This window comes from Chenopodium album, chromosome 13, assembly GCF_948465745.1.
Source record: "Chenopodium album chromosome 13, dcCheAlbu1.1, whole genome shotgun sequence".
NCBI classification, from domain to species: Eukaryota; Viridiplantae; Streptophyta; class Magnoliopsida; order Caryophyllales; family Amaranthaceae; genus Chenopodium; species Chenopodium album.
In genome coordinates this window covers 3,363,306-3,382,028 of record NC_137846.1, presented here as the reverse complement: position 1 = coordinate 3,382,028, position 18,723 = coordinate 3,363,306, and the positions used below count along the sequence as shown (strand labels likewise).

Here is an 18,723-nt window from a genome sequence, read left to right as displayed (position 1 = left end):
GAGTCAAGTGAAACGCCAATCTTTAGGTCATTTAACAAATAGTCTTTTTGAGAAACAACAATATTCAATATACGATTATGCATTGATAATTTTGGTTTTTGTGGAAAAATGATCTGCCCTTTCTCACTAAGCAGCACATTTAATAATCAAGCATACCACTAGTCCACTAAAAATATGACGCTTCAAAGAAAACATAATTTAAGGCAAAACAATACCTCCAAGATACACGACAATCATCAACAACGCTTCCATTTAAAGCTCGTCGAATGCATGAACAGCAACATCAATTATAATAATGATCAGCTTAAGGCATACATGACGTTCTATAGTATTGACCTGCTCATGATAATAAACCAGATTAGATAAGTCCAAAATACCAGTATGCAAAATCTTACAGAACATTAAAGTAAGATAACAAAATTAACTAGAGTAGATTTAAGATTATAGGAAAATTTTAAGCCATGCATAAAATTCTACTCTCTATATATGGACTCTAGAATCTATTATTACCTCCAAGTGCATGAATCCTATCGGAAATTAGTTAAAGTGTTAAGCCACGGATTCGAGCCATAGCACATGCTTACATAAAAGCATATGATAAGTAAGAAGGATGAAAACTTTTGATAAGCATGAAGGGTAACTGAACAAGAGAGGCCTGAACCAGATGACACAGATTTTTCTATTTTTTTTATGTTGACGTGAAAACTCCACATCACCAACACACTTCAAACGACCATAATATTGCAAAGTTGATTCAATTTTATATGTATTTGTTGTTTTTTTCCTTTTTCTAAAGATGTCGTATGACTTTTGATTAAGGAATTGATTTTTGTTCAAAACAAAAAAAAAAAACGGTTTCATTAGAGTGAGACCCACCTGCAACTTGATATAGTAATAAGCAGTACTACTTTGAACAGGGAAGATTAGATGTCCTAATCTTATCCCAGCTCATCACACTTCATCCCACTAACTAAACAAAATGCTTTAAATATTGTAAAACGACTAAAAAATACACATGAAACTCATTGACCCATATAAAAATGAAGGAATAAAAATAAAACATTGAATTTGCAAAAAGTCCTTTTTTGAATTGTGAAACTCAGTTGAATTTCTGTAATATAAGAATTCATTGAGCAGCAAAGTTCCCAATAACAAGAAGACAGCAGACACAGAATGTCATAGATTTTAATCTAATTCCAGGTTAGATTCTTATTCTTTAACTTCTCTTCCAAACTTGAAGATTCTTATATTTTACTTTTCATGGCAAAAATAAGGAGCTTCATCATCTTGTTATTCTTCTGTATTATCACTGTATTATTCAGTACTTTATCTGCTTTGAGCTCTGATGGGCAAGCTTTAGTATCGCTTTTAAGCAAATGGGCAGTTCCGAAATCTGTTAAAAGTAGCTGGAATTCTTCCCAGCTTACCCCTTGTTCTTGGATAGGTGTTGTATGTGATGAAAACCAGAATGTAGTTACTCTTAACTTAACCAGTTATGGCATTTCTGGTCCTTTGGGGCCTGAAATTGGCAGATTAAGTCATTTAGATACACTTGATCTTAGTTTTAACGCGATTTCTGGTTTTATACCTGTTGAGATCACCAACTGTAGCCTTCTTTGGCATATGGACCTATCAGTAAACAATCTCACTGGTGAAATCCCAGAAAATTTGGGGAACTTGCAGAATCTGCAGGGTCTCAGCTTTTATGAGAATTCATTAGTGGGTCAAATTCCTGAGTCCTTGTTTCAGATCCCAAATCTTCAACTAATTCTCCTCAATAATAACCGCCTTAGTGGGTCTATCCCTTCAAATATAGGAAATGCAACTGAACTTTTGAGTTTTTGGGTTAACAATAACCAATTGACTGGTAGTATACCGCCTTCTATTGGAAATTGTTCAGCCCTCCAAGAAGTTTATCTGTATAACAACCTTCTGACCGGTGTGTTGCCATCGAGTCTGATTAATCTTGCATCTTTGGTTGTTTTAGATGTAAGCACAAACAACCTGAAAGGTACCATTCCTTCTTTAGCTTCTGGTAGCTGCAAGAATTTAACGAAACTAGCCTTGTCAGTAAACCAATTTAATGGGGTTATTCCACAAGGCCTTGCCAACTGTAGTATGATATCAGAATTCTCTGCCATGACTAACAAACTAATAGGTACAATTCCACCTTCTATTGGCCTGCTCACTGAATTGTCAATTCTTTACCTATCTGAAAACTCACTGTCAGGGAAGATACCGTCAGAGCTTGGAAATTGTAAGCTTCTGTCGGAGTTGCAGCTAAATGATAACGAATTTGAGGGTGAAATACCGAGTGAACTTGGGAAGTTAACTAATTTAAGACACCTTCACTTATATAATAATCATCTAACAGGTGAGTTTCCACTAAATATTTGGAAGATTCAGAGTCTAGAGCTTGTTCTAATTTATAGTAATAACTTATCAGGGGAGTTGCCTGTTGAAATAACTGAGCTCAAAAACCTCAAAAATCTAACTTTATTTGACAATCAGTTCTCTGGAATCATACCTCGTGGCTTGGGGATTAATAGCAGCAGCTTGGTGATAATTGATGTCACAAACAATAAGTTTACTGGGGAAATTCCGCCCAACCTTTGCTTCAATAACAAGCTGCAACTTCTGCTGATGGGCTACAATATGCTGAGTGGAAGCATACCTCCTGATGTAGGAAGTTGCACTAGTTTGACAAGGATGAGGGTTGACCATAATAATCTCACAGGAATGATTCCAGAGTTTAAAGAAAATCATAACCTAACCTTTATCGACTTGAGTGAAAATAAGATTCATGGAAAAGTTCCTTCAAGCCTAGGTAGCTGTCACAATCTCACCTGGATCAATTTCACCAGGAATGATCTTTCTGGCTCTCTGCCTCCAGAGCTCGGAAATTTGACTGAAATTCAAGCTGTTTTTTTATCTCATAATAATTTGAAAGGCCCTTTGCCATCTGAACTTAGCAATTGGAGTAAATTGCTTAAGTTAGATCTGTCTTTCAATTCTTTAAACGGATCAATCCCAGAAAGCCTTAGAAGCATGACAGCCTTATCAACATTAGATTTGGGGGAGAATCATCTGACAGGAGGAGTTCCACCATTTTTGTTTGAGCTTCAAATGCTCCAAGAACTTCATCTTGGTGGAAATTTATTGAAAGGATCAATGTCTTCCTCAGTCACTGCATCGAAGAACTTAATCCTCACTTCCTTAAATCTTAGTGACAATCAGTTCACAGGTCACTTGCCCCCTGACCTGCAGAGCTTGACCAGTCTACAGTGGATAGATGTATCTCACAATCATTTAACAGGGTCCTTGGATGTTCTTGGTTCTATGCCTAGTTTAGACACTGTAAACATCTCATATAATCTCTTTTCTGGTCCGATTCCCCCATCTTTGTTAAAGAAGCTGCCAACAGCCTTTCTTGGAAATCCTGATCTTTGTGTCGACTGCAGTCACTCTGGTGGCTCCACTTGTAATGGAAGCAAGAATATCAGAATTTGTGATTCTAAACAGAACAATGACAAGGAAAGACTTCACAATGTTAAGATTGCAATGATAGCCCTTGGATCATCACTCTTTACAGTACTTGCTGCACTTTCTATATGCTATGCACTTGTCAAGAGGAAAAAACAACTGCAAAAAGATGCCAAAGCTTCAAGCAAGGAAAATTCTGCTTACACAATCAGTAAAATACTGGAATCTACAGAAAATCTTGGTGAACAGTATATAATAGGGAGAGGGGCCCATGGAACTGTTTACAAGGCTGTGCTCGGCTCAGATGAAGTTGTTGCTGTTAAGAAGATTGAATTTGGGGGAGAAAGAGGCGCAAGTATGAGCTTGGTGAGGGAAATTGAGACACTAGCACATATCAAGCATAGGAATTTAGTAAAATTGAAGAAAGTTTGGTTGATGGAGAATTATGGTCTAATGCTGTATGATTTCATGGAAAATGGTAGCCTTGGTGATGCTCTTCATAGGACAAACCCTCTGTCAGTTATCATGTGGGATGTGCGCCACAACATAGCTCTTGGAACAGCCCATGGATTAGCATACCTCCACTTCGACTGTGATCCTCCTATTCTACACCGTGACATCAAGCCTGAGAACATACTCCTCGACTTTGAAATGGAGCCTCGCATCTCTGACTTTGGCATTGCTAAGCTTTTAGATCAATCTTCCATTTCAACACAGTCATTGGCACTTCCTGGGACAATAGGCTACATTGCACCAGGTAATACTTTTGAGTTTTTGATGTTTTTTTTTTTTTTCCTAATCTTTTATGGTGAAAATCCAAAGCTTAGAGAACTTAATTTAACTTATTGAATGGTACAGAAAATGCATATGCTACAACAATGAGTAAGGAGTCGGACGTGTACAGCTATGGAGTGGTTTTGCTTGAAATGTTAACCAGAAAGAAAGCAGTGGATGCATCTCTTCCTGAGGGAATGGATTTAGTTGGATGGGCGAGGTCAAAATGGCAGTATTCTGCACAGATTGATAAGGTGATCGATTCCACCCTTCTAGAGGAGTTTCAGGATTCCAAGGTCAAGGAGCAAATTTACGATGTATTTTCCATAGCCTTGAGATGCACTGAAAGGGAACCGAGAAAAAGGCCAACTATGAGAGATATTGTGAATCAGTTAGAAGATGCAAGAAGTAGGAACAGGTCCTAGTATTTCTTAAGCTATCATATCCATCCAGCTCTGTGTGTTATCCTACCACCTCTGTATGTACCCCTGTAAACATAAATTGCAGTTATTTTGCGTCAATTATACATATTATACGGAGTACTAATTAGAGTCTGTTTGGTACGTGGGCATGTGACTTGTCTAAAGCATATGTGTGTTCCTATTGAGTATTGACCTATTTGATTCTAAAACTAGCAAATATGATTCTAAGCCTATTGGAGACATATTTTTTAAAAAAAAAAAAAAAAATAAATAAATAAAAAATAAAAAATTGGTAAACACACCCGACAACTGAGAGGTACTGAAAACTTGGATTAAACGATGCTAGCTTGTACACCAAAACAGCAAAGCTCGATCCACCAGAAGGACTAAAATTCTATCAATGAACTGAAAAAAAAAATTGTTACTCATTAGTAATTTTGACATTCAACTACACAAAACTTAGCTAGGGGATAAGCATCAGTTAATATCGTTTATTACAAGCTCTAAAAAATACGGTCATACAATTACAAGAACACAAGAATATGTATGTTGGTCTTACGTGCATAAAATGCGGGAAGAGACCTCGGCCTCTTCCCCTCTCCCACATGGGGTGGAGGACAAGTCACAACCACAACACCGGTGGTAAGGATGTAAGATCCCAGGGTAAGTGATCAGAATTCAAATTTCACGAGTCACGACCACAAATTCCGGTGTAAGATCTACGGCTACCAACTGAACTACCCTTATTCATGATCAACCTACAAACGCTATTAACTTTATTTATTGAAAATAAATCAAAAAGGAATTAACATGTCAATATGTTGCAACAGTCATTGAAAATCCAGCCAGGGGCGGGGCAAAGAATTTCGGGGCCCTGTGCGATTTTTAAACTTGGACCCCTTTTTTTAAAATTCAAAAGGAGGTTTCAGTTAAATAATACTTTATATAAATTAATTTTAATTAACACATTACATGTTAAATTACAAGAAATAAAACCATAACATTTTCACGAGTAATTTCAAGGCCAATTATCTCAAATAATAATTCAAAAATATAGCAAAAGACATTGTATAAAAAATTTAGAGCAAGTTGTATCTAAAAACTTTGGTAATTTAATTCATAGACAAGATACGATATAAAGTTAAAAAAAATAAAATAAAATAAAAAATCAACCAACTAATCATTAATTGTACTAGTGAATTTGAGAAATAGAAAATTAAGAGTATTTTTATATAAGAAAGTAAAGATAATAAAGAGATAAGATATATACTTAAGAATTAAGATAGCTTAAAAGTAGTATATAAGGAATAGAAGGAAAAAAAAAGTATTGTAGTTTTAATCCCAAAAGAGAGTAAAAAAATAAGGAAAAAAAAAACACATGGGCCCATAGGTTACAGGCCGTACAGCAAGTGGCAAACCAAGGAGATTAAAAAAATTGATGGCAGGGGGAGTCGATACTCTGATTTTCCTCACAAAACTCATAGCTCTAACTAGCAAGTGAAGGAGATTTCTAGTGTATTTAGTACTCATAATAACTATATATATAATTTTGGGGCCCCAATATTTAGGGGGCCCTGTGCGGTCGCTCAAGTTGCGCCGCCTGGATTGAACCTACTTTGAGTATAAGTGTGTAATTCAACGCCATACAATTTAATCTGGTTATAATCCAATTAGTTTTCCATCTAATGCATAGAATCAGTCGCAGTGTCATACAAGCTCAGTCACTGTTACAGTTCCCCAATGCAGAAATCTTCTATTATGTCAAATACTCATGTACCATGTTGTGGCCTCTGTTCCGGTTCTCCAATGCAAAAATCTTCTATTATGTCAAATACTCGTGTACCATGCTGTGGCCTGCCAAGCAAACATGCACGCGTATGAATGTAAGAGTGCTAGAAAATAAAGTGCAGTAACAGACCCTATATCAAAACCAGCTAAATGTTCACAAAACATAGTTGCCAAAGAAATTATGAGCATCAATTAACAACAAATAACAAAATATGAAATCATAAATACACGTGATTTATGGAACTTCAGAAAGTCCACAGGATGAGGATCCGTTCAGAGGGGGAACAGACGTTCATATATCAGTTATTTTTCCTTAATTGATCCTGATCCTTGGTCCTAGCCATGTCTGAACTACTACCTCTGTTTCTTTTTATTTGCAACGATTTAACATAAAGTGTGTAGAAAATGTCTACAACGCAACAAGCATTTCCATTAGACCATTAGCATGAAGGTGTCAATGCAAGGCCAAACTAGTCAAATACACCAGAAATAAGCAGATTACTTCTGAATAGAGAGAGAGCAGTCCATACATGATCACAACATATTGGTATTGTAACCTTAAGTAAGGTATATTAAGACTTATTGTTACACATTCTCATCAATCACATATATACTGTAAAAATTTCACCTTGATATAACCTAATACTACCAAAATTGTTGACAATTTACATAAATTCATAACCAAATAACAAATTCAAACACAAATTCATAAATACAAATACTAGCAATTACTATACTCCGTATAAATTATACTGTTGTTTCTCCTTACATTGAAAACAAACAAACCCATCATTTGTAGTCAAAATTAGGCATAGGAGTAGGCATATCAAAGCTCTCCAACACCGATTCGCCCCCGCTTCCGCCGCTACTCGAACCACTCCCCTCCTTCTTCCCTTCAACACCAAACCACCCAGCAAAAAACCCACCACTTTGACTCCCCTGCTCAGACCCACCACCAGCACCCGCACCCGTTTGAGCATACCCATAATGCGGGGCCGCACCAGCACCAGCACCAGCACCAGCACCAGCACCAGCACCACCCATTGTCATGTCCGGCTCATCATACATAACCTGGGGCGGCGGCGACACAATCCGATTAAACATAATCCCAGCCCCTTCAATCAAAGCAAGAAGAACCCCACCAAAAGCGGCTGAACGAGCAGATGATCTGAGACCCTGACGCATCTGAAGGAACCCACCAGTGGCAGCTCCGGCGAAGATTGAATTCCAGGGATCTTCCTTCTGACGAACATACACCATACCACAGTCGAAGTCGAGAATAAACCACCCCAAACGGCGAACCCACCACCAGTTCGAGGTGCGCTCATTCGAACGGTGTTGACCCCACCAACGAACCGCTCACCTTTAGGGGAATTGTAGGCTCCCTTTATGAAATGGAACACTGAACCTCCGACGGCTCCCATGGCAAACGCGCCGCCTATGTCGTCGAGGATTCGGTCGGGACATGGTTCTCGAGATGTTTCTGGTGTTCCCATGGCGCCTGGAGCTGTAGGAGAGAGAAAAAGAGAGGGGAGAACAAGGGTTTATGTTTGAGCAAGGGCTTACGGTTTTAATTTCGAGTAATTATTAATTGTTTTAAGAAAAATATTAAAAAATAAATAAATTAAAAACGTTACGATGCCCTCCTCGTAGGGTACTCCCAATGTAAAAGAAGAAAGAATTGAAAATAAACTAGAGTTATTACAAACACTAATATTCATACTATCAAGAACTAAGTGCCCCACATTACTGATTCAATCGACTTCACGATTCGCTTCTTGATAGATGTGTTGGATACTCCGATTATGAAACTGAGTGAGAAGAGATAGAGTGTCTTTGATAAGATACTCAATCTGCCAAGGGACCGTCCATATGCCTTTTATTGCGTTAATAACTAGAAAATTATCCCCTTCAATTTAAATATTTTGAATGCCACAATGAAGAGCTAGTTGAACTCCTTTATGGAGCACTACAAGTTATGCAATGAAAGGTCTAGTGCTCCTAAGGTTAAAAATAGAAGCCTTAAGAAGAGTGTCGTTGTGATCTCTAATGATGATTCATGCTGCTGCAGAGTTGTTACAAACCGATCCGTCAAAATTGAGCTTGAAGAAGTTGATGGGAGGTGTCTTCCATAAAACTAGAATGGAAGCTGGGGAGAGAGGATGAGGAGAATGGTTGTGGGTTATTGGAATGGGAAAACCAATAGAGGAAAAGGTATCCATGAAACATCTTTGGTTCCACTCATTGAACGCGAATTGCACTCGGTGGTAAATCCTTAAAGAGTCCATAGTATCATTACGGAAGATTATAGCATTCCGCTCTTTCCAAATACTCCATATAAGAAAAATAAATTTCCTTAGAGTATTGGGACGTTTTATTAGAACCTGAAATAAGTCGATTAAATTTACAAAGGAAATTATACAACCTAACCATTTTTTTTATTAGAGGTTGAATCTACGAATATCTTATTATAGAGCAGTTGAGGAAGAGATGATCAACAGTTTCATTATATTGATCACAAATAGGACAAGCTATTAATGGGATAACGTTTCTTTTATGAAGAGTGTTTTGGACACTTAAACTATTATGAAAAAGTTGCCATAAGAAAATATGAATTTTGGGTGGAATGTCTATTTTTCAAATTCAGGGCCCAAATATTATCTTCAGGATTGAGATTATGAGCTAACCAAGTGGCTGACTTAACTAAACTATCACTTGTTTACTCTGTACAAATATTACATGTATATACAAAATATAATTTTTTATTTTATTATTATTTTTTTCTTTTTTGACAAAAAAAAAAAAGAAATTAGGGTTTATATTGGAAAACAATATTTTTTATATTCCATGAATAAAATTGACAGTACAATAATGACAACTAATAGTACGCCAAGTGAATGAATACCCAAAATTTCAATTCAGTGAATTCAATGCTGATAACGATACCCAATTACAACTTTTTAGACTACTTTTAAACTTCTCTCTCAATTTTTAAATACTTATAATTGATACAATCAAATTTAACACACATGCAAATGTATTAACTTTGCAAGTGTATCAATTTCTCTTCTGAAATTGGGAGAAAAGTTCTAACCACTTGAGTTAACCCTTACTCTTTATAGATGATAATAATGTGATATTACAAAATTTTGGTGGGTTGGAAAAAGATACTCATATAAACCCACATCATTACATGAATCTTTTCGGACATTAATCACAATACTCTTCTTCAAGACTAACAAATTAAACCCTCCTCGACTTGGTCAAATTTTTTTATTTTATTTTTTCAATAAAATAAAGTACTTTTAACATTCACTCGTGCGAGTATTTATTTATTTTCCTCTATCATACGAGGCTATCCTCATTAATCAGCTTGAAATGACATAGCTACTTTACCACAAATTATACTATAACTATCCATTTATGATTTATCCCTTGATATGCATAAATTGTATACCAGGCATATCAACTTGTCCTCCTGGCATTTTTTTAAGAATGTCCACTCGGTTCATCGGATCTCAACTTTAACTATATCTGGATATGATTTGTGTTACACACCTACCTCTATATTGGATGAGTTTCTGGATACGGTGAACCTTGAACCCAAAAGCCAAAACCTCCCAACAAGAGTTTTTGCATACGGTATTTCCTTCCTAAGCATTTCCATAAATACTTCAAAATTGAACAAGAGGAAAAAAAAAAAAAAGGCGGGTTAATGAGATTGAATACAAAAATAAGAAAAATACAAGAACAGAAACCCACTCTCTTCATATCCTCACTCACTCTCACTCTACTTTCTCTCTCCTTTACAGAGATCTGAGAAGAAACTCAACGAAAATCTTTGAATTTTTTGTTGAAAATGGAATCGAATTCTTCTGCAACTGCACCAAATACTCCTCGTTGGAATTCTGATAGACCTTTTCTTACTGGTCGATTTCATCAGGTTTGCCCTAATTTCTCTAATTTGCTCAATTTCTTCAATTTGATTTTAATTGCTTAATTTTTGGTTGCATATTGATATTAATTTTTGTTTTGAATAACCTAGGAAATTAAGGAATCATTAGCCAAGGGTTTCTCCATGGATTCCTTCAGGTACTACTCAATTTTTTAATTCTAAGTTTTCGGTGATTCCTCTAGTTTCGGAATCAATAATCTGAGAAATTTATGGCATTTGATTTAGTTTTTGTTTGAGTAATTTATATTTTTTAGTTTTATGTATGATTTTTATGCAGTCCTGGAGTGGAAAAAGCCATTGGATGTTACCATGCTTCTGTTCAGGTATTATAGTTTTCGCTGTTGTCTCTTTGTTTATATCGATTTATTGTCGAAAAACGATGTTTTTTGTTGATCAATGAATGTTAAAGACCGTAGTAATCAATTACCTTTAGGATTTGTGTGATTATGAAAAGATTAGGACTATTTTGATGTCAATCTGATATAATTGGTAGATTTCGAGGTGATGCAAACTTTGGTACTTAATTTTAAATTTATGAAGGGTGAATATTAATTAGAAATTTGTTGATTACATTATTTGCTTTGGTGTAGGAACTCATTGTTATCGATGATCTCCTTTCTGCTTTGGTTGGAATTGAAGGACGTTACACTTCGATTAGAAGAGCCCACGGAAAGGAGGATAAACTTACCTTCCAGGTTGATGCATCGATGGATTTAGCTCTTCAGGTGAGAATTTGTTACTCCCTGCAAATCTTTTTTTATTCTTATATGGAGTAATGTATTACTATTGGTAAGTTTAGATGATTTGTAGAACGCTGATCATGATCATTGTTTGACTACTTCAAGAATTGCTTGTATGTTGAGCGCTAAAACAGCTCACTGAAAATGTTGCAGGAGTTAGCAAAACGCATATTTCCATTATGTGAGAGTTATTTATTGATCGACCAGTTTGTTGAGTCAAGATCACAGTTCAAGAAGGGACTGGTTAATCATGCCTTTGCAGCTGCAGTTAGAGCACTTCTTCTGGTATGTTTTATGGCCTTCTGCTTTTATTCTGCTGCCACTTGCACCTTCCTTAAAAAGGGAATTTTAAATGTGTTAGTGCAGTTTCTTCTGTCTGCATGTTTTTTGAGAGAGCTTTTGATTCTAGGTATTCAAGAAAGGGAAAGGGTTTTAAGAGACTTCATTCCCTTATCAGTTATCACGTGTTTGTTTCACCTCTCTTTTTCCCCCATTCCCTTCCATTAGCTTCCTTCATTATATTATACCAAGTTCTTTGTATCCTGATGACCTTCACACAGTCACATCATGGGGTGTTAGAAGCTACCCCAATATTATGACTTTATGAGGATAATCAATCAATCAATCAATCAATCAAAGCCTTAATCCCAAAAGTGGGGTCGGCTAACATGAACCAAATTTGATTATTCCGTGTAGTCATCAACATAAATCTTTCTCCTCCATCCCTTACGATCCAAAACTTCATCCTCACGTAAATCCATGCACTTCATATCCTTCCTCACTCCTTCCAACCAAGTCATCTTTGGTCTCCCTCTTCCTCGTTTAATCCCTCCATGGTCCCACTCTTCCACTCTTCGCACCGGTGCACCCTCGGGTCTCCGTCTTACATGTCCAAACCAACGCAGACGATTTTCCCTTAATTTATGAGGATAATGTGGCTCTTATTTGCAGACTCTTTCGGTGTATATTATAACTATGCATTAGAAGCTGAAAGTCTTTCCTTGTTCATGTTTAAACTTTTAAATGGCTGAGATTTAGCTTCCCAAACTGTTGATCAGGATTATCAGGCTATGGTAGCTCAGCTTGAACACCAATTTCGCTTAGGAAGACTTTCTCTGCAAGGATTGTGGTTTTACTGTCAGGTCTGAGCCTTCTATAATTTGAGCTTTGCAGCTTTCCTTATAATGGATTTTCTGTGAAGGAAGTTTAAAGAATGTTCTCTAAATGACCCTCCTATATATCTACTTGTAGCCAATGATGGGATCGATGAAAGCTTTATCTTCTGTGATCCAGAAAGCTTTGTCAAATGACTATGCTGGTGTAGATGTTCTTAACCTATTGCAAAGTCAGGTGAGGGTTTAAGCTCTGCACCAAATTCAAGAGGGATCGTGAAGTACTGTTAGATTTTTCTCCTGTGATTAATTTTGATCTTTCACTTCCTTTAACCAGTTAGATGGAAACCATTATCTTCTTGGTTCATATTGTTACTGTCCAATTGCAGGCTAAAGCTATGGCTGGTGATCATGTTGTAAGATCACTTTTAGAAAAAATGTCAGATTGTGCTAGTTCTGCATATCTCGAGATGCTAGAAAGGTAAGCCTTTAGTATTTAGTATAATCATCATGCTCTGTATCTCCCCTATTTTGTAGGATTGAGAAAACATCAGGACTCATGTGTGTCAGTGTGTCACAGTGGCATTATTTTTTGTTTATTTGGAATTTGGTAGTTGGTATTATCTACTTCTCCCCTTTCTCATGTTGTATGTCTCTCATCAAAAATCTATTGTAGGTGGGTTTATGAAGGGGTAATTGATGACCCATATGGCGAGTTCTTCATCGCAGAAAACAGATCTCTGCAAAAGGTGTGCTCATCATAGAGAGTGCGAGCAATGAAATTTCTTTTTTGGAATACTCATATTTTTCACTCTTTATTTCAGGAAAGTCTCACATTGGATTATGATGCAAAGTATTGGCGACAACGGTATAGCCTCAAGACCAGCATTCCTAGCTTCCTTGCTGATGTTGCTGGGACAATTCTGACAACAGGGAAATATTTGAATGTCATGAGGGAATGTGGCCATAATGTTCAGGTTTTGCTTTGTTATCATATCTATATGCATGGCTATTATTATTTTTCATTTTTTGTTCGCTGGGTGCTAGAAGTGTATAATATTTCAGTAGACTGCTTTGACAAACACGATTTTGTAGGTACGAGTGTCAGAAAATTCTAAATTGCAGAATTTTGGTTCAAACCATCACTATCTTGAATGTATAAAAACTGCATATGATTTTTCCAGTGGCGAGCTGTTAAATCTAATCCGTGAGAAGGTGCATTTCTGTCATCGATCATTTAGCCCACTTGCCCTGTTCTCTTTCATGCTTGTTTGTGTGTGGGAACGCTGAAAGGTGTATCACCTTTGCATGTGTTATATGAGAATTTCTAGTTCCTTAGATTTTTTTTTTCTATCTTTCTGCATGCAGTATGATCTGATGGGAAAGCTGCTATCTATTAAGCATTATCTTCTTCTGGACCAGGTATGTTTACATTTATTATGCATTTGAATAGTTGATATGAAATTTGTGCAAATTGGTTTCCTAATTGTTTGCTTACTTCTGCCTTCTTAATTTCTTACACAGTCTCACTGCACTGTGCTATATCTCTTTTCTGTATAGTTAGCTGTAAGTTTGATAGCAATGCATGATGTGCTGTGTCTAACTCAGGGCTGTGTCCCAGTGTGTCAGACATCTCATATTGAGGATCAACCAAATTTTCCCTTCTCCGCTAAGACACACTATTATATATTGTTTCAGGAGTAGCTATTTTGTAGACGTTAAACTCTACATTATGTAGGAGCCATCCATATGTTTGCATGTATTAAATGTTTTAGAACATCAATAACAAGAACCCGTTAATTTCCATAATTCCATGTCATTATTCTGGAGAGAGGGGGCAGGGTGTTCTTCTCACTTAAGATGTCTATTGCCTTTCCCTGGTGATTTAACTTTTAAGGAGACTCGTTGTTAGACCTTTAATTGAACATTAATTATTCTACAGTTTCTTAATTTTGAGCCACCAATTTGGTGAAAAGTTGATTTAATCCAAGGATAAAATTATGCAACCATATGTTGCTTTCAGCTTAGTTTGAAACGGTCTTTCCTGTACGCGTTGGTAAACTTTTTTTTCCAGATTTTAAGATTATGTTTTGACGAAATTGCTTAATCACTGCAGGGGGATTTTCTTGTCCACTTCATGGACATAGCTAGAGATGAACTGACCAAAAAGACAGAGGAGATCTCAGTAGAGAAACTGCAGGTCTCTTGACTTTATATTCTTCATCAGTTCTTTCTGCATTTGTTCTGCCTGGTTGTGTACTTTTCTTTTTCTCTCCCATTGATATTCTTTGCTCACAGATTCTTGTATTTTGAGGGACTAACGTATGATTTTGGAACTACCTTGTCATCTTATAGTCTCTCTTGGACCTTGCTTTGCGATCCACAGCAGCTGCAGCAGATCCGTGTCATGAAGATTTGATGTGTTGTGTTGTAAGCTACTATAACCCTTTTTTTCCCGTGCATGAACAAACTTCCTTCAGGAGTGCTATTTGGTAACCTGACTTTCTTGTTGGTATTGACATCTTTCAGGAAAGATCTACTTTACTGAAAAGATTAAGCATGCTGAAAGATCTTGAAATTAGTAAAACAATATCTGATAATGATCTTGAGGAAACAACAAGCATCACTGGCCTGGAGACATTTTCCTTGAGTTACAAGGTACTAGTAAATATAGATTGTAATTCTTGATCAGTCTTCTTGTTTAAATACTCCCTTCTGTGTAATATTGTGTCTGAACTAGATAAGTTTGAGATGCATGTTTTTCCACATGTTTGATCTGATGTATTGGGAGGGTGAACTCAGAGTACCATAGACCTCTTGTGTTATCTACTCATGTCACTACTCTGCTTGATGCCTTGATGTTGAAAGGTCTAAAAAGCTTTGTGCCACTATTATATGTAATTTTTTTGTCTGCGACTTCATGAGAAGTTTGTTGGGTATGACTAGGCTTTGTAACCAATAAAGCTCAGGATTACTTCACGATGTGACAATTTCATGGAGAATTATGGAGAGAGAGGTATCACTATTCCTCATGTCCCAACTGTTATCCTACAAACAATATTATTGCTCCTGTAACCCTTCTTAATCTTTACTATGAATTACACCACCTGACACCCAGCAACAAAGATGGAAAAATAGAAGCCTCTAGCAGTTTAGCCCCCCTAATAAACGTATTAGGTTGTCAACTTATCACTACATACAGCCTACGATAAACCATGTGATTGTCCCCTAAACTCTTTATAGTTTATACATGAAACTGCACCACCTGACATTTCCTCATCAAATTAAGGGAACTGAAAAGCGAGTTCTCTATCTGCCAAAGTCCCAAGCAACCTAATTGGTTACAAGTATTGGAAAGTTCATTGAGAAGATTGATTAACTACTGCTTGTCTCCTAATGAGACACCTAAGGTAGTTTAGGATGCATTTTTATGTAATGAACTTGCATAAAACTGTTATTCAAGGTTACACCTCAGAAATCTATTCTGAAGATTTGAGGTTTTTAAGAAATCTGAAGGGAAGCCTCCTTAGGTGCCAATAAATTTTTACCATCTCTCCAATGGCCAATATCAAACTTCTTTTATTGATCTTATTTTAATTCTTTTCTGTAACCCTTGTTGAGCGCCACAACTTTGTTGTGCAAGTTCATGACTTATAGTTTTTAGAAAAATGATGTGAAATTACTGCCTATGTCTTTGAGACATGTACCCCACACCAGTGTTGGATCTCCTCTCTTTCCAAATCTCTGTCTGCTACTCTGCTCTATCTGTCCCCTCTACATCCTTTGATATTCTTTCTTTTATTTCTCTATGTTTCATCTATATGCGAATTACAAAGTATATAGTTATAAAATAATCACTATTATTTCTGATTGTCTATGCAAATAAAGTCTGAATAATAAAACAGAATAGGTATAATCCCAAGAAATAAAGAATAGTTTTGACAGTTATTTTTATCATTCAACTTTGCCGATCTTTATATTAAGATAATAAAAAGCCCCATGTATTTGACAGTCAGACTGCTGTTTTTTTATCTTTTGTGGAACATGATTTGCTTTTTGTACAATTTTTCTTTCTTTTCTTTGTATTGTTAACATATGCATGGGATCAACTAACTCGTACAATCCTGAAAATGTATTAATTATATATTCTGAAGGTTTGTCTAAATTATCCAATGATCACTGTCTTGTACTTTGAAATACTAATAGCTCCTGTTATTTATACCCCCGATTAACATTGTCAAGACTCCAGACTTCCATTTGATGTCTATGGAGCTAGATATGGCATGGTATATTTCTTATGTTTTGCCTCACATTTTGTGCTCAGGTACAGTGGCCAATGTCTCTTGTTATATCAAGAAAAGCCTTGACCAAGTATCAATTGATTTTTCGATTTCTGTTTCACTGTAAACACGTCAGCCGCCAGCTTTGTGGAGCCTGGCAAGTGCATCAAGTATGCTGTTGAAGTCTTTTCTATGCTTTCATGCTTGACATGTAGATGATGCTGTTTGTTTATACTTTTTAGTAAAGATTGGGATTCATGTTGCAGGGAGTTCGTTCTGCTAATTTAAAGGGAACTGCTATATCTCGTTCTTCTCTTCTTTGTAGAAGCATGCTGAAGTTTATCAATAGCCTTTTACATTACCTAACTTTTGAGGTAAAACACTGGAGTTTTATGTGCTTGATTTTCTATGGAGTATTACATTGTCATTTTTTTTTTGTTGCTTTGTGGAATATTCTGCATCACATTTTGAGCATACTGTACGTCATATTTGTTACTCCTTTTGCTATATGCTCTTTTGTTTCATCCAAAGAATGTTTATGTTTTTTAGCTTGTAGATAGACTTTTGCATAGCCTAATTCTTCTTGATAATATGAATCAGGTCCTTGAACCCAATTGGCATGTGATGAATAATAGGCTGCAGTCAGCAAAGAGCATAGACGAGGTATGATTTTTTTATAATTTTCTCGTTAATGCTCATCCATGGCTGCTAGCATCACAATCTCATTTTAGCAATTAATTGGTTAAGCTTGAGGTTTATTTGTGTCACATAGAAATAAAAACAGGGAGTATGTAGTTTTAAACTTTTAATACGGAGAATGCCAAGTTCAAAAAGGTAGGAATCATTCAAGCATCCAGAATGTGGCCATTAATTTTTCCTTAAAAATAAAAAATTATAACCAACCTTCATACAAGTTAACCAGGAGCAAGGTAGATGAGTATTTTTGAATGAAAAGATAGATTATGAAAACTTAAACTGATCAATACTTGAACAGGTAAAGGCTGAACGTACAAAATTCTTATTAAAAAAAAAAAAGAAAAAAAAAACCACGCACATCAACTTTCTTAAGTGGTCGCTAAATTGTCAGTTTTTGAAATGGAAAATGAATCTATTGAGGATATTATAAACTTTTTTTAAAAAATAAAATAAAATAAAATTTCTGCAGCAATGTTTCTTAAGGGAGATGGGGAGAGGAAAATAGTTGAGAGCAAGCTTGTTTTATTACATTTTCTCAATTCTCACTTGGTTTGCTGATTTTGATAAATAGGTTATCCAGTATCATGACTTATTTCTTGAGAAGTGTCTCAGAGAATGTATGCTGCTACTGCCAGAACTTGTCAAGGTTAAGTACAATCTTCTATTAAAGTTCTTGGACACGATCCTTTCACTTGAAAAAACATCCATAAATGCATATGCTTGAAGTAATATATTAGATGCTACTTCTATATTGATGACATATTCTGATTGTTACAACTGGCTTGGAAAATGCAGAAGATGGAAAAATTAAAACTTATTTGTCTTCAGTACGCCGCTGCTACTCAATGGTTTATATCTTCCTCCATTGAAATTGCTGAGCCACAATCAAAAGAATCGAAGTGTAGGACTTCATCCAAGTCGCTAAAGTTCATAGAAAACACATCAGTTACAGATTCTATACAGTAAGTCATTTGTTACATGTCCTACAGCTTGTCATGTCTGTTCTCCCAAGTCCAACTCATTCATCATATAAATGGTTGCAGGAAATTCGAAAGAGAATTTAATGCTGAACTCCATAGCCTTGGGCCAATCTTGAGTAGCCGTTCACAAGCAGAACCATTTTTGACACATTTAGCACAGTGGATTCTTGGAGTTGGAAATGAATAGTACTTTGTATAAAAGAAAGGCAGGGTGTGTATGAGTATAGCCGTTCATACTTGCGCATGTTCTTGGTGTGACTCACATTTCTGTATTTGGTTGAAAATAGTTATATCGAGTAGAATTTGTACTAAGCTTCATGGTGATGCAAATGTAAAATTTTGTGTAAAGATTCACTTTGTGCAGCTCCGAGTCAATTATAAAAATTAACTTGGTTCTTGTTTGATCATTTTGAAACAACCTCAAGGGTAATGTTTGATGTATCAAAAAACAGTGAGTTTTTCTAATCAGTATACCCAAAAACAAAAGGGAATG

The 18,723-nt window shown here is 36.1% G+C and overlaps 2 protein-coding genes and 1 pseudogene across 4 annotated transcripts; 2 read left to right on the top strand and 1 right to left on the bottom strand.

The window, feature by feature from the left end:
* The first annotated feature begins 1,055 nt into the window (after nt 1–1,055).
* Nucleotides 1,056–5,546, top strand: LOC145575988 (uncharacterized). The gene is made up of 2 exons (XM_081633773.1): nt 1,056–4,240; nt 4,342–5,546. The coding sequence occupies exons 1-2, from the start codon at nt 1,261–1,263 to the stop codon at nt 4,680–4,682; spliced, it is 3,321 nt and encodes a 1,106-aa protein (XP_081489899.1). The 5' UTR covers nt 1,056–1,260; the 3' UTR covers nt 4,683–5,546.
* Nucleotides 5,547–6,334: 788 nt separating this feature from the next.
* LOC145575987 (mitochondrial import inner membrane translocase subunit TIM17-2 pseudogene) lies at nt 6,335–8,016 on the bottom strand (annotated as a pseudogene). Its single transcript, XR_014098303.1, has 2 exons — nt 7,237–8,016; nt 6,335–6,533 (listed from the first exon to the last, which is right to left on the bottom strand). The product of XR_014098303.1 is annotated as a mitochondrial import inner membrane translocase subunit TIM17-2 pseudogene (transcript).
* Nucleotides 8,017–10,216: 2,200 nt separating this feature from the next.
* LOC145575986 (gamma-tubulin complex component 2-like) lies at nt 10,217–18,635 on the top strand. Of its 2 annotated transcripts, none has more exons than XM_081633772.1 (21): nt 10,217–10,410; nt 10,522–10,559; nt 10,700–10,745; nt 11,013–11,147; nt 11,316–11,447; nt 12,221–12,304; nt 12,414–12,512; nt 12,664–12,755; nt 12,951–13,023; nt 13,099–13,251; nt 13,370–13,489; nt 13,643–13,696; nt 14,391–14,474; nt 14,630–14,704; nt 14,804–14,932; nt 16,599–16,724; nt 16,821–16,928; nt 17,155–17,217; nt 17,822–17,896; nt 18,046–18,212; nt 18,294–18,635. In XM_081633772.1, the coding sequence occupies exons 1-21, from the start codon at nt 10,327–10,329 to the stop codon at nt 18,415–18,417; spliced, it is 2,061 nt and encodes a 686-aa protein (XP_081489898.1). In that variant the 5' UTR covers nt 10,217–10,326; the 3' UTR covers nt 18,418–18,635. The 2 variants fall into 2 exon arrangements, with proteins under 2 accessions (XP_081489898.1, XP_081489896.1); XM_081633770.1 differs by having other exon boundaries at nt 10,513–10,559.
* Nucleotides 18,636–18,723: the final 88 nt, after the last annotated feature.